The 15,944-nt window shown below is 37.1% G+C and overlaps 1 protein-coding gene across 1 annotated transcript in view; it reads left to right on the forward strand.

Annotated features, from left to right (window-relative positions):
• TMX4 (thioredoxin related transmembrane protein 4) overlaps positions 1-15,944 on the forward strand; it is a 42,024-nt gene that overhangs the window by 7,835 nt on the left and 18,245 nt on the right. Inside the window, exons 2-4 of the mRNA XM_058684916.1 lie at positions 4,557-4,672; positions 13,685-13,730; positions 15,306-15,434. Coding sequence (XP_058540899.1) covers positions 4,557-4,672; positions 13,685-13,730; positions 15,306-15,434 — 291 coding nt within the window. The remainder of the gene's footprint in view (positions 1-4,556; positions 4,673-13,684; positions 13,731-15,305; positions 15,435-15,944) is intronic.

Raw genomic sequence — 15,944 nt, forward strand, 5'->3', positions numbered from 1 at the left:
CTGGGTTCTTACTCTCTGTGGTCTTAGGTGACCTTAAGCTAGGTCCTTTAAATCTGCATTCCCTGTTTGACAGTGAGGTTGTAAGGTTCAGATGAGCTAATGTATCATAAAAGTGTCTTGGAAACCAAACAGTGTATTACAAATGTAATTGGTATTAATAATTGTTCTTAACATGTACCTGTTTTATATAAGTCATCTAATCCCCCAACAACCTTCTAAGGTAGCTGGTGTTATTATCCCATTTTGCAGTTGAGGAAGCTGAGGCATGGAGTGAGTATTAAGCTGCCTGCCCAAAGTCACATGGTTAATTTGTGGTTGGTCTTGCTGAATCCTCTGGCAGTACTCTTATCTAATACACAGAAATGCCTGTCAAAGTATACTTAATAATAAAATGTCCTCTTTTTTCCTAAAGTTAACAACTGCTTGTCCCAGTAACATCTGCCATATGATGGTTTTTTTCTAAATTTATTTATTTTTGAGGGGGGGGGGAAGAGAGAGAGAGAGAGCTTGTGCACAAAAGCAGGGGAGGAGCAGAGGGAGCAGGAAACACAGAATCTGAAGCAGGCTCCAGGCTCCAAGCTGTTAGTACAGAGCCCGACGTGGGGCTCGAACTCAAGAACTGCAAGACCTGAGCTGAAGTTGGACACTTAACTAAGCCACCCAGGCACCCCTGAATGTTTTTCAAATATACAGAAAATGACTTTTCTCAAATAAAGACTATATATGTTTTTTAATTTTTTCATTTATTTATTCAGCAAATATTTATTGAGCACTAACTGCACCAGGTATATACAATGCCCTGGAAATGTAGAGATTCACATGTTTATAATCAGCTATGTTCAAAGATGTCAGTGGATTGTTCTTGGATCATGTCTTCTGGTCCACCTATATCTCTGGGATCTCAGGGACTAGACAGTGAGATGTAATGAGAAGATTAATGACCTTTTAGAATCATCTTGGAATTGGCTATTCTACCCCTCTAGAGAAGTATGAACAATCCTTAGAGAGGGTGAAAAATTGTGCTTAAGTCTGGTTGCATCTAGGGGCCTGGCTGGACAGAGAAATGTGTGCCTTGCTTTGGACAGCCCTTTCTCTTGCTGGGCTGGGCCTAATCTCAATACTTGTCTTGAAGTAAATGCAACCCATCATGTTGACTTTTTAACCTCCTGTAACCTCCTCATAATGTGAAAGATCAAAATATTGCCCACTTTCAGTTTGTTACTGTTTTTCAGGAAAGTTGGTTTGTATGCGTCATTGCATTGAGTATTGCATGGCATTTACAGGCATGCTTCCGCCCAGGTTGAGATAAAAGGATTTGTAAATGATGACCTAACAGCACCTTTGTGCCTAAATCTTATTACAGAATTTGATCATTTAACACTTTTTCCCCTTTATTTCCTTTCCTAAGGCATTTTTTTCCCTGTGTGTGCATGTGTGTTTGTCTTACTCTTTTTTTTTTTTTTTAATGTTTATTTATTTTTGAGAGAGAGAGAGACAGAGGTGGGTAGACAGGGGCAGAGAGACAGGGAGACACAGGATCCCAAGCAGGCTCCAGGCTTTGAGCTGTCAGCACAGAGCCTGACGTGGGCCTCGAACTCACCATCTGTGAGATCATGACCTGAGCCAAAGTCAGACGCTTAACCGACTGAGCCACCCAGGTGTTCCTGTCTCATTCTTTGGCAGACATTCTTTCCTACCTCTCTTTCTCCCCCACCACTTTCTTCTCCTAACATAAAAATAATAGATGCCATATTTTGTAAAAATAGTTCGGGAATGGAATAAAATGGAAAATAAATCAGGGGTAAGAATCAACATTTTCACAATGTTGAGCCTGCCCATCCAGAACTTGGCATATCTTTCCATTTAATCAAGTCTTTTAAAAAATATATTTAATCATTATGTTGTACCTGAAACTAATGTAATGTTATATGTCAGTTATACTTTAATAAGACGACAGACAAAAGCTATTAGGAAAATTTAAAAAATACACAAAAATAGGGGTAGTACAATGAACCCTCATCATCCATAATCCAGATTTATCAGTTGTATCAACATACAGCCAATCTTGGTTCATCTATATCTCCTGCCCTCTACCCCTTGGTGGAATAATTTACCTACTCTAATATTCACCCATTGTATGTAAACAATCAGTGATATCAAGTCTTTTAAAAATACCTATTGCATTTATTCACTCAGTATTTTGACTTGAGTTGAGGATTTTTAAAGTGTAATTTAAACAGATTTAAGCAGATTTTTAAAAAAATTTTAATGTTTATTTATTTTTGAGAGAGAGACAGAGACAGAGAACGAGCAGGGAAGAGCAGAGAGAGAGAGAGACATAGAATTTGAAGTGGGCTCCAGGCTTCAAGCTGACAGCACAGAGCCTGACACGGGGCTCGATGTCACAAACTGTGAGATCATGACCTGAGCCAAAGTTGGATGCTTAACCAACTGAGCCACCCAGGCACCCCATTTAAGCAGATTTTTAAAGTATGCCTAGTTGGTGGCATCCCAAAATATTCAGTGTCCAGTGATTTTTTTGTGAGCATTGTGAACATTGTGTCCTATTTTGTGAGCATTGATTAATTTTATTTACTGCTTTTTCCATCTGGGTATTATTCAGCAAAACAAAATATCTCTCCATTTGTACTAATGTATTTTTGTGACATTATTCTGTAAATATTTTCCTTTTACTTGTGTCCTATGTTAGTACTTTAAAATGGATTTCCAGCACATGTTACTGTTTGTTAACAATAGTTTATAATAAGCATAGCTCAACCAACTCTTAAAATCTTCATAAGGCATATTTGATCTCAATCTCTTCTTATTTCAAATTTTATCTTCCTTTCTGTATTAGTTTCCTTGGACAACTGTAAATTACTACAAACTTAGTGGCTTAAAACAATGGAAATTTACTCTCTCACAATTCTGGAGACCCAAATTCCAAAATCAAAATGTTGGCAAGGTGGCTTCCTCTGGAGGCTCTGTGAGACTGTCTGTTCCATGCCTCTCCTAGCTTCTTGTGGCCAGCGTGGCTTCCCTTGGCCTGTAGCTGCATAACACCCATCTCTGACTATGTTTTCACATGGCCTTCCTTCTTCTCTGTGTCACACTTCCTTCTTCTTATGAGAACCTATCCTAAATCCAGGATAATCACACCCCAAGATCCTTAATTTAATTATATGTATAATGACCCTTATTCCAAATAAGATCATATGCATAGGTATGGGGGTTTAGGAGTTGGATGTATCTTTTTAAGAGACACTATTCAATCCACTATATTTCTAAACAGGAATCTTTTCTGGATTCCTATTTTAACACCTGCATATAAAATCTTGGCTGTGTTAGAGCTTTATGACCTATTAATGATGTTTTCTAGGATCATAGGAACAAAGCGAGGCCCTTAACATATTGCCAGGATGACAGCCTAACCTTCCAGTTTGCTTCCTTCCATCTTATCCTTCCCTGATCCATTATCCAAAGAGCTGCCAGGTGACTTTTCCAAAATGTAAATCTGATTATGATTCTCACTTTTTTAGAGTAGAGGTAATGGAGCTTTGAATAAAGTTCTAACTCCTCATACAACATTTTTAAAGGCTGTGAATGATGCCTTCATCCTGTCCTGTCAGTACTCTGATCCTTCACACTTACTGTTCTCTCTGCTTAGATTAGAACATTCCCTGAGCCCTCTCTGGCCGTTACTCTTACTTTAGATCTTAGCATGGATGCTCCTTTCTCTGTGGGCCCTCTGAGATCACCCAGCTCCTGAGTGTCCCATAGCATCCACATTCTGAGTCATGGCATTTGCCACTTGGAATGTCGTTACCCCTATGTTTACCTCTTTTCATCTGTGGGTGATGCAGTCCACAAGGAGGAAGGAGGTACCACGTTTGTCTTGTTCACAGTTGTGGCCTCAGTTTCTAGAATGGTGCTTAGATCATGTTTGTTGAATGAAAAAAATAATGTAAAAAAACAGTTCTGGTTGAAGTCCCAAGTGTTTATTTCTAATTCCTCTTCTATTTAAGAAAGTGTCATTTAGCCAGCTTAGCCTATAGCTTCTACTTTCTGAGAATGCTTCAGACTGCCACATATCTTTGGAAATGATTTGCATTTGGGGGCACCCACTGGCAATACATCTTCTGTCCATCAGATCTCACATTGATGGGTCTGCAACTGGTTTGCCTAGTTTAAAGAGGCCCTTGTGAAAATTGTCTGCCGTTAGTGGGGCACTCAAAATAGTTTGACCCTGGAAAATCATAACCTATCTGGAAAGTAGTATAATTTGGGTTCGTTGTAAGAATAACTTTGAAATAAAATATCTTATGTATTATAGTAATTTGTGAAAATATTCTTAAACTTTGGCTAAGTTTTTCCTGGGGAATTGATATTCATACATTAGGTTCTAGCAGGGAAATATGCTTCTGTTTATCTATATCAAGTGTCTTTGGAAAAGCTTGCTCTTGTGCTTCCCTTTAGTTAAAAACTTATTTCTCTATTTTGTTTTACAGATTTTTTTCGTATGTTGATGATATTGATTAGCTATTCTTCTTTTATAGTTATGCCCCTTGGTGTCCGTCCTGCCAGCAGACTGACTCAGAATGGGAGACATTTGCAAGGAACGGTGAAACACTTCAAATCAGTGTAGGCAAAGTGGACGTCATTCAAGAGCCAGGTGCTGTACATGTTGGACACGAAATGCAAAAGCTTATTACTTTTAATTTTGAATTTTTTATTTAAATGTATTTATTTATTTTAAAATGTATTTTTGAGAGAGAGAGAGAGAGAGACAGAGAGACAGAGAGACAGAGCATGAGCAAGGGAAGGGCAGAGAGAGAGGGAGACGAAGAATCCGAAGCAGACTCTGGGCTTGGAGCTGTCAGCACAGAGCCCGACACAGGGCTCAAACTCAGGAGCCACAAGATCATGACCTGAGCTGAAGTCACACACTTAACCAACTGAGCCACCAAGGTGCCACCCCTTTATTTTGAATTTTTTCAAACAAATAGAAAAGATGAAAGGCTAGGATATTGAGTACCCGTGAACTGACCATCTAGAATCAACAGATAACATGTTAACATATCTGGGTCTGTCTATGTATGCTGGTGTTGACATACATATATTTTATATTGTTATTAATTTGCTGAGTCATTTGAAAATCAGTTGTAGACATCATGATACTTCACCCTTCAGTACTTAAGTATATTAAAATCTTTTTCATTATTTCCCATTTTGAACCAGGGTATAATCAGGGTTCACCAATTGAATTTGGTAGCTATGCTTTTTAGTCCTCTCATTCTAGAAAATAGTCCCCCATTTTTTTTCATGACATTGATACTCTGAAGAGAACAGGCTGGGGATTTGCCTAGGTGTTTCTCTGTAGGAACATTTAATTTATTCTTATATTTTCTGCAACTTGAATTTTGGTCTAGAGACATGATTCAGGTTAGACATGTATGGCCAAGAGTACTTCATAGGTGATCCTGTGACTTAAATTGTATTCTACCAAAAGACAAATATTATCACACATATTAAGACACATTAGTGATGTTGAGTTTGAGCACTTGTTTAAGGTGATGACATTAAACATCTCCATTGTAAAGAAAAGACCCCATTTTGTGATTAGCATATAATCTATGGGGTGATATATGGCGTTGATGATCTTACCTGAACCAAATGATGATCTTACCCGAACCAAATATTTCACAGTGTGTTCCAGAATGGTGAATTTCTAATTCTGTTGTTTCATCTACATTTATTAGCTGTTAATGATATAATTTTTCAAAAGAAAGAGGGAAATAGAGGAAACTTTTAAATTCTGAAAAGATACACACAAGTAGTATTTGTAGTTTGAAAATAACTGTGTAAGGGTTTCCTGAGTGGCTCAGTCGGTTGAGCTGCCGATTCTTGATTTTGGCTCAGGTCATCATTCCAGGGTCGTGAGATCAAGCCCCAAGTCGGACTCTGCACTGTGAACAGAGCCTGCTTGAGATTCTCTCTCTCTGTCTCTGCCCCTCCCCCAATGCTTGTGCATACTCTGTCTCTCTCTTCCCTTTACAAGGGAAAAAAGAAGGTAGGCATGGAGGTGTAGCAATTACTTTTCTGAAACAACTGTGAGTGCAAAAACACAAAGTAATGAATTATCAATTACTTGGACAGGAAAACTGATGGCGTCTGTTAAGATGAATGTGTTGACAAACCCCTGGAGAGAGATTTCTGTTAAAGCCATTACTTCTCAAGCCTCCACCTTTTTAATCATTTGAATCAAATCCATTTCTGCCCATCTGCTATTTAGAGCTGGAAATTATACTTACTAGTTCATGGTTTGGGCTATTAGAATGAGTTATTCCATTTGGAAGTCATGTCATTGCAATTACATTTTTGCTGTAAACTTGTTTTTGTCTTTTAGTAGTTTGAGTCCAGTGAAATCAGGTGTAAGCCTTGCTAATTAGTGGGCAGGAGACACATTTGATGATGTGTTTCTTGGAAATGCAGCTGGCCTATTCACATTTCAGTCGTTTGGTGTACCTGCCGTGAATTCACAGCATGATTTGAGTTAAAAGAATTAAACAATTAACTTTGTGATGGATTCACAAATCTAAAGGTTAACTGAATATAGTCTTTCCATCTAAAATGTAGATTTACAGCTACTATTTCCAGTGTGAATGGATTGAGTGCTTTTTTGATAAGGTAGAGAGAAATCTATTATAATGAAATATTTTAAAAACAAATTTATCATTGACTCATACTATTTATGTAAATGTAAATTATATATATTTGAAATATTAATCAAAGAAGAAGGAAAAAAGTCTTTGGTCCAGTATTCTTTAGGAATAGCGAAGAAACAAAGTCCAAAAAAAGGAAAAAATGATTGTTTTATGTATTAAAACAAGTTTTAAAGTATAGTTCTAGAATTATTTTAAATAGTAAAAATTTAAAAACTGTAACTCATAAATAAAAATTATGAGACAAAATTCCACACACATGATTGAGCAGCCTAAAGAATATTTCACTTCAGATTATACTATTTTATTTTATACTTTATTAAATCTAATGCTGTTAGGGCCCCTGGGTGGCTCAGTTGGTTGAGTATCCAACTCTTGATTTTGGCTCAGGTCATGACCCCAGCGTCGTGGAATTGAGCTGCGCTTCAGGCTCTGCAATGAGCATGGAGCCTGCTTAAGATTCTCTCTCTCTCTTTCCCTCTCTCCCTCTCTCTGTCCCTCCACCCCTCTCCCCTGCTTGTGTGCACACTCTCTCTCTCTCTCTAAAAATTTTTTTAATCTAATGCTATCAATTAATCTTTTAAAAGGGTTTCAGAATAATGTACTTATTCAAGAAATATTTGAGTTTCTACTATGTACCAGGTCTTGTTCTAGATGGCAGTGATACAGGGGCGCCTAGGTGGCTCAGTCAGTTAAGCATCTGACTTTGGTCATGATCTCACGGTTCATGAGTTTGAGCCCCATATCGGGCTCTGTGCTGACAGCTCAGAGCCTGGAGCCTCTTCACATTCTGTGTCTCCTTCTTTCTCCCTGCCCTTCCACCACTTGTGTGTTCACTCTCTTTCTCTCTCAACAATAAATAAACATTATAAAAATTAGATGACAGTGATGTAGATAAATGATACAAGTAAATAAGGAATATAAAGACCTGGCTGCCCATTGAATTTACATTTTAGTGAAGGAGATAAATAGTAATGAGAGTAAAATGGAAAATAAGGTCTGGTGGCAGTAAGGACTTGAAGAAAAAGAAAGCAGGATAAAAGTGTAGAAAATTGTGAGAGGCACTCTTTTATATAGGATGTGCAGGGAAGGACTGTTTGATTAGATGTCTTGACAAATTGAGAAAGTGAATTTCAACAAGCCATAGAGGAGGAGCATTCCAGGCAGAGCAAATGGCATGTGCAGGCAGGGGTGTATTTGGCTTATCTGAGGAATCATATGATAGCCAGTGAGATACTCAAGATAAACAGAACTGGAGGGGTGGCTAGGGACCAGACCATGCAGGGTGTTCTTGGCCATGACAAGGAATTTAGATATTAGTATGATAGGAAGGAAGCTACTAGAAGGTTTTGTGTAGGGGAGTGACATGATATGGTTTATGTTTTGAAAGAATTGCTTTGGCTGCTACATGAAAACTTGTCTGTAGGAAGTCAGAAGTGGAAACAAGAAGTTAAGAGGTTAATGTAGTAGTCCCAAGTGGAGATGATGGTGGCTCAGACAAGCAGCAGCAGTGATGAGTGATTGGAGTTGAGATACTACATTTGGCTGGAATATCCAAAAGGATTTCTTTATAGATTGGCTGTAGCATTTGATGGAAAGAAAGAATATGGAGAAGACCAAAGGGTTGAAGTTTAAGATGTTCAATAGAAAACCAAATAGAGCTGAGCTAGAGATATACATTTGAGGATCATCACTGTATATGGTATTTAAAAGAAGGGGAAGAATTGAGATCGCCTAGGGACGATGTGCCAGAGAAGTGTTTTGGGGATTGGGAACCAGGGAAGTCTAACATGTAGAAGGAAAGAGCTAGTTCCAACAGAGGAAAAAGAGAAGCAGGTGAGGTAGGAAGGAGCTGGAGGAGTAGGGGGTCCTGGAAGCCAAATGAAGAGAGACGCATCTTAGGTTGTACTGACTCATTGGCAGACCTCCAGGGCAGCTTGACCCTATTCTTGAAAGTTCTTTGGGTATTTACTTCATTTTTACAAAGTCTAACATCCTGAGTACTACATTTTCCCAATTTGAACATTTTACTAGATTTCTTTTTTTCCAGAGACAGAGAGGGCACAAGTGAGCCAGGGGCAGAGAGAGAGAAGGAGAGAGAGAATCCCATGAGAAGGAGAATCCCATCAGAGAGAGAAAAGTGGGGCTCAGGCTCACCCGATGTGGGGCTTGAACTCACCAACTGTGAGATCATGACTTGAGCTGAAGTCAGATGCTTAACTGGCTGAGCCACCCAGGCACCTCTGGATATTTCCGTATACAGATTGGTGTTTGGTCACAGATCTCCATTGGTATATACTTTCATCAGGGCTGCCTTGCCAACACTGCTAGTAAGGCATAATTTCATTTCTTTTCCTTGCAAATAAAATTTAAAAAGAAGTGAAAGCAAGAATTTCTGAAGTGTTTATGCGTGCGTTTAGTCATGCCTGTAACTCTTCCAGGGGTATATCTCAGAAGAGATTTTTTTTTGTAGGTATTTTGAACAGAAAATAAGATTTCAGAATTATCAAGATTGGGGATCATAAACACATTGCATTTTACAGCTGAGATGTAGAAGTCAAGGAAAGGAAAGGCCTTAGATTAGATCAGATTACATCGTCTGTGTAATACTACATAGGCCAGGCGATAGATATTTCAGTTGCATGCTCTTTGGGAAAGTGAGTGTAATGAGTATGTACTTGAACCTTCTGTTCCAGGCAGATGAGCTTAGTTGTCAAGGGCAGGAAAACAGTAGCTGCTCATAGAGCATCCATGGGTGATGGTTTTTCACTAGACTAGAGGTAAACCAGACTCCCACCACAGTCAAGAATAAGCATTATGTTTAAGTCACTAACAGCAAAAGCTGTTAGTTGACTGTTAGTTAACTGCGTTTCAGTTAATGTTCATATCTTAATTTGATAATTATAAAAATTAGTCTTTTGTATTCTATTATATTGACAACTTTATTTCCGTCTCAAAGGTAAGGTTAGTTCTTTTTTTTATTATTGCTTTCCTTCTGCTACTCTTTTGGTGATAATAACTAACATTTAGTTAAGCATTTACTTCAACCTATAATTGTTAGGCACTTATATACATTTTAGTTTCATAACAACTCTGGAGAGAACTATTTATCTCTATGTTACTAAGAAACCTGAGGCTCAGAGAGGTTAAATAACATGCCCAAAGTAGCACAGCTAATAATGGTAGAACAAAAGCTGGTAGCTATCTCCATTTTTTAAATATTTAACTTAAATAATTTCTATTGTGTTTTTGCATATCAAAATACAGTTACCTGATGTAATTTTTCTTTCTATAATCTTTTAATTCTTTTTTTCTTTAAGATAAGCTTTCATGTTTAAGATAAGCTTGCTAATAAGAAATTAAAATTTTTCCTGAATTTTGGATTAATGCCTCTTTTATGTTGCAATAAATCTTCATTTTAAAGTGGAAGTTTCCCTTAAAGTAAAGAAGACATGCAGAAATGTTGGCAGACCTTGTGACCAACCTTTATCTCCTTTAGTTAAAGGTTTAGGGTACACTTGTTTCTTGTACACTTTCTGAAGTTTGTTGCAGTGAATCATTATGCAGACTTTGAAATGAGCTGCTGATCTGTTGTTGTAATCCTTTGTTAAGATCCACACTTTACTTGTTTTAAAAATTGAAGTTCACAACCTCAGCTGGTACTTCTCCGTTCCAGGGTGGTCATGTTTTAACTTTTCAGGTAATGAAATGTTCCCTTGATACTTGATGGTATCAATACTAAATACATTTTTGGAGCACTGACATGAAACCCAAAGCTTTCTGACATTGTTAACCTCTCAGAAATGTCATTTATTTGAAGTGATTATCCTATGGTGTCAGATCTTCAAGGAGTTAGTAATGTGTCATAATCTCAGGGCTACATTAATTGTTCTTGATTTTGTGGTTGATTGTCCTGAATACAGCCTCAGTGACGATATATTATCCCAGACAGCAAACTGAACTCATATCTCAGTTAGGAGCTATGATTTTATTAATAGTATCCTGCATGGGTTTTCATTTAAAGGAATACTGACAGAGAAACATAAATGAAAGTTTTGAGGTGTTACAATTTATTAATAATGATCTTTATTTTAATTTTTTAAGTGTTTATTTAATTTTGAGAGGAAGAGAGGGAGAGACAGAGAGAGCACGCACATGCACGCAGGGGGAAGGGCAGAGAGAGAGGGAGACCCAGAATTGGAAGCAGGCTTCAAGCTCTGAGATATCAGCACAGAGCCTGACACAGGGCTCAAAGCCCATGAGATCATGACCTGATCATGACCTGAGCTGAAGTCTGATGCTCAACCAACCAAGCTACCCAGGCGTCCCAAAAAGGATCTTTATTTTAAATAAGCCTTAACTGATGGTCTTATAAATTGGTACAGTAGTTCTGGAAAACAGCACAGCAATTCATATCAAGAGCCATAAAGTTCTTATACCCTTTATTCTAGGAATTTTGGGGATGAGCATCCTTCTAGCCTGAACCAGAAAAATGCAGAAAATTCTCAGAGACTATCTGTCATTATTTTCTCTATTGTGTTTTTTCATGGGCACATTTATTTGTAAAGACACGTTATCCAAAATAGTGTCTGATTTCCAAAGCACTTAACACTAAGTTAGTTTATTACATCCTATTTTATCCTAACTTTTAACCAGAGATTTAAATATACAGCATATTAGTTCGGATGTATTTAGTACTTATTCTATGTCAAACGCTGCATTCTGTTTGCTTTATAAATAAGAAATCATTTAATACTAAAATATACTGAGATAGAAATAATGATATCCATTTATGTGAAAACTGATGGTTTAAATTTACTGCCCCAGATTAAAAACTAATAAGAACCAGAAGTGGGATTTGACTTCAGGCAAGCTGGCCTGTGAATCTGGAAATACTGTTTATAAATACTGTGTAAGTTAATGTGTTTTATGAAATATTTCTTATGTTTGTTTACTTTTAATTTATTGCCATGGCCAATGATGACCAAGAATGTATGAAGGATTTTAAAGAACAAGTAAAAAATATTGCCTTCAGTGATGCCTGACATTTGTTAGAAATCCTATCTATTTCTTCTGATAAAAAAAAAAAACAAAAAAAAAAAAACACCTAAATAGAGACTTGAAATAGTGATGGGATACTAATTTGTTTATGCATTCCATTTTAAAGGCCATGTAAATAAAGCATAATTCCCTAACACTGTAACTCCGCTTGTACAAAGTTTGGAGCAGTCAAAACAGTCTGTAGCTAGGGAAGAATTGAAATATGAAACTTTGTAATAAGCAAAACATATAATAATCTTCAGGTCTTTAGGATTACCAGTACTTTTTCTTTGGCAATTTAGATTTGGAACTCTACTTAAAAAAGCCTTTTCTCCTTGATAAAGGGAGTTCCAAGCTTGTTACAGGTGAGAATGCCCTGTTGACACAGACGCTTGTTAGAGTTCTGTTACTGCCAGTACAACCTTTAAAAAAAAAGGTGCAGGGATAAATGTATGAACTTTATGTTTCTTTTTGTAACATTGACTTTTACTGCCTTCAGAGTACTGTGTTTGCTTTTAGGTGCCATAGGGGATGTTTTAGAATTGCTTGGCTTGGTATGAGAAAAAACAGAGAACCCTTCTTTGGGAAGACTCATCATTAATGAATAAATTATTTTGTTGAGTATAGATTTAGTTTATAAAGTAGGTATCGACAAATATCCCTTGTTGTTAAAAATAAACCTTCTGTGTTTCAAACTGCAAGTTATCCCAGAGATGTAACATTTGAGCCACATTATTTAAATAGGCATTTGATTTTGTCCAGACTGTCCTTCAGTGGGAAAGGCAGAAGTGGTGAGAAATGAGGAAATGCTGTCTCTGCCAGCTTACCATGCTGGCCAGTGGGGTCCTTTAGTTTTCTCTTTGCCAGAACTGGGCTTACTCTCTTGTGGTGCCCACATCAACATTATTTATTGGTGAACATTTAAAGGGCAGGGATCTGTTCTTTACTCCTAGTCTCATGCAAGTTTTTGTTGTATGCCCCTTTCCTTCATATCATGCATCTCTGTTTCTGGTCGTGATTACCTGATTAAATTCTATCCCTCTGCCACTAGACTGTGGCAGAACAGTCTATGTCAAACGCTGTTCTTCCTTATCTATGTGTCTTGAGCCATTATTACAGTCCCTGAAACAAAGAAGATGCCTAGTAAATATTGGATCAGTGACGAAGGGTTTTATTTATCTTTATTTTCACATGTACCTAGGAAAGCATTTGATATGTGGTTATCGTTTTGTAAGGGTTTGCTAAGACAAATTGAAACAATCCATTAAAGTACACAGAGTTCCTTGACAGAAATTACAAATTTTATAAATGTGCAAAAATTATAATGACCTTATAATTTCATATTCTTTGTTGTTTTTAAACCTATAATTGATTTGATATCTATAATTTATATTTAATATGTACTATTTTTAATTATGTGCTATTCTATTTAATATGTGCTAAGCACTTAATATACTTACCTTAACTTCAGAACAATTCAGTCAGGCTTTCATATACCCATTTCACAGAAAGGTTAAGTAATTTATCTAAGGTCACAAAGCTAGTAACTGGAGAATTTAGTATTTAACCCAGATTGCATGACTCTAAAATCTATCCTTTCAGCCACCATACAGTTCCAAGCAATGCACAAGCCAGAAAACTTTAGTGTAACACATCAAAGATAAGCACATTGTCTGTCAGTCATCAGAAAGTGGTAGGTAAATAAAAATGGATAAAAATAAGATATCTTTAAGTAAAAAAAACCCAAAAAACAAAAAACAAACAAAAACAAAAAAAATAGTAAATGTGATTAAATAACTGGAATGATTTTAATTACATGGCTATGAAAACAAGCTCAAGGCTGCTTATTCTTACAATGTAAGTTAGGTGCTTGGGGTAGTCTGAGTTTGACTTGTAACTTTTTTTGTTTGTGCCCCTTGTAGGTTTAAGTGGCCGCTTCTTTGTCACTACTCTCCCAGCATTTTTTCAGTAAGTTTAAATAATTTTCTGGTTAGACACTAGAAACATTAGAAAAGATTCGAAAGCAGTAGACGTGTATCAAGAATTCTAAGTTGCCTTCCATAACCATTGCTCATTCAGCTTAAAATTTGAAGAGAGAAATACTGGTGTGTGTATTTAATGATAGCTGGAAGGAGAGAGGGATACCCAGAGTACAGCAGGGGAAAGGCACCTAGTGTCAGGCAGGGAGTAGGACAGGGGTGGTCAAAGATGATTTCTCTGATGATATATAAGTTAGGAATTGGGCTAAGCAGACAGAGTGGAGAAAACCTTTCCAGGTACAGGAGATATGGAAAAGTCTGGAAGAAAATGAGATACCTTCTGAGGACTGTAATTTGTTCTGGCCTATGGAGTGCATTTGGATCATCCTGGGTGATGAGGTTAGAGAGGCTCAGGTAGAGTTACAGGGAAGGGAAAGGAAGGGGGACAGATCCTGGAAATACTTAGGATGTGAGATCATTGGAACATGGTGACTAATTAGCTGTAACGAAGGAAGAGCCTGTAATGGGTACCATTAAGCCATGTAGAATTTGTAAAAGCTATTGAGGAGCCATTAGAATAAGATGAAGTTTGGAAGATAGAGGCCAGAATGGACAAGATAGTGTGAAGTGCCTCTGTTAATTCCAAATGGAGAAGTTTAGGTGCTGGTTTGATTTCCATATCTAAAGCTCAGAAGAAGGATCTAGACTGAAGACATGTATTTGGGATTCCTCAACATTGAGGTACATAAAAATGCAATGTATCTAGAGAGAACGTATACTGTGGAAGGAGAAATAAGTTAAGGATAGAACCTGGTGTTGACCAATTTTAGAACATCTGCAAAGGAAGACAGGGAGTGAGGAACTGAACAAGGGTGGTCAGAATAATAGGAAGAAGCCAAGAGAGCTCATGTCATAAAAGCCAACAGGAAGGAAGGGATTTTCACAAGTGGGCAGTGCCAATGAGCATAAGAGCAGTTTCTCTGGAGTCATGGAAGCAGAACCACCAATCACATGAGTAGTGAATAAACAATACAGGAGGAGAAAATGGCAAGTGTAGACTCTTCCCTTAAGGAAGCTGGACCATGGCGAGAAAATGAGAGGAAGGCCGAGGGGCCTGGAGAATACAAGGTGTTTTGTTAATTTTGACAGGGGGGATTTGAATGACATAAATTTGGAAGTGTGGATGCAGTTTTTTAAAGCTTGATAACAATTAATGTTTTGCTGTTGTAAGAGAAAAATTGAAATCATCTGTAGCAAAAATAATAAAAAGAAACTTGGTAGATTAGACACTGCCAAGAACTTTGCTTGTGGTCCCAAACTGTGCAGTGATAAAATTACACATAGAATATATTGTGCTTGCTGTTTTGGAATTTCTCAGCTGTAACAGATTAATATAATGCATACCTTCTGATTTATGCTTACCTATAATTGTTTTCTTCATTTGAGCCAAGTTAAAATTCAAAGTAGAGTTCACATGTAAAATTAGTTGTTGTTTTGGTTTCTATTACCTATAACACTTATCATTTTAATAGATTTATTTTCTATTTGTTTTTATAATTTATAGTGCAAAGGATGGAATATTCCGCCGTTACCGTGGCCCAGGAATCTATGAAGACCTGCAGAATTATATCTTAGAGAAGAAATGGCAATCAGTTGAGCCTCTGACTGGCTGGAAATCCCCGGCTTCTCTGACGTAACTTGTTATTATTTTTTTTTTTTTTTCAGGGTGTTTTTATAAAACAGAGGTATCAAGTTAACAGTCCATAGGCATTCAAGGTCTACATTTTTCTTCATATTCACTTCTGATTACCCAGACTACATACTGACCACGCTTGGCCTGTGTTGTGTTTCTGGTTTTATGACCCACATATGTTTCAGCCAGTTGTTAGTATACTAGGAATTAAGTATTCAGATTCAGGTGGATTACAAAAGCCTTTCCTCTAGCTTTTGCACTAAGGCATATCAACTTTTTTGTCTTTACAAAATATGATACTGAATATCATTTACCATTCTTTCTTCTGAAGCTATCGTATCTATGTGGAAATAAAACCTATGGTGTCTTTGGCTGCCTCGCGTAACACTGCTGGGGTAACTTTTGTTCATGATGGCAAACTGTATAATTCTTGGTGAAGTACATAATGCCAGACCATATTAACTTTTTTCCACAGTTGGTTTTAAATTTGAATGAATTGTGATAATTGCA

The sequence above is a fragment of the Neofelis nebulosa genome, chromosome 9, assembly GCF_028018385.1.
Source record: "Neofelis nebulosa isolate mNeoNeb1 chromosome 9, mNeoNeb1.pri, whole genome shotgun sequence".
NCBI classification, from domain to species: Eukaryota; Metazoa; Chordata; class Mammalia; order Carnivora; family Felidae; genus Neofelis; species Neofelis nebulosa.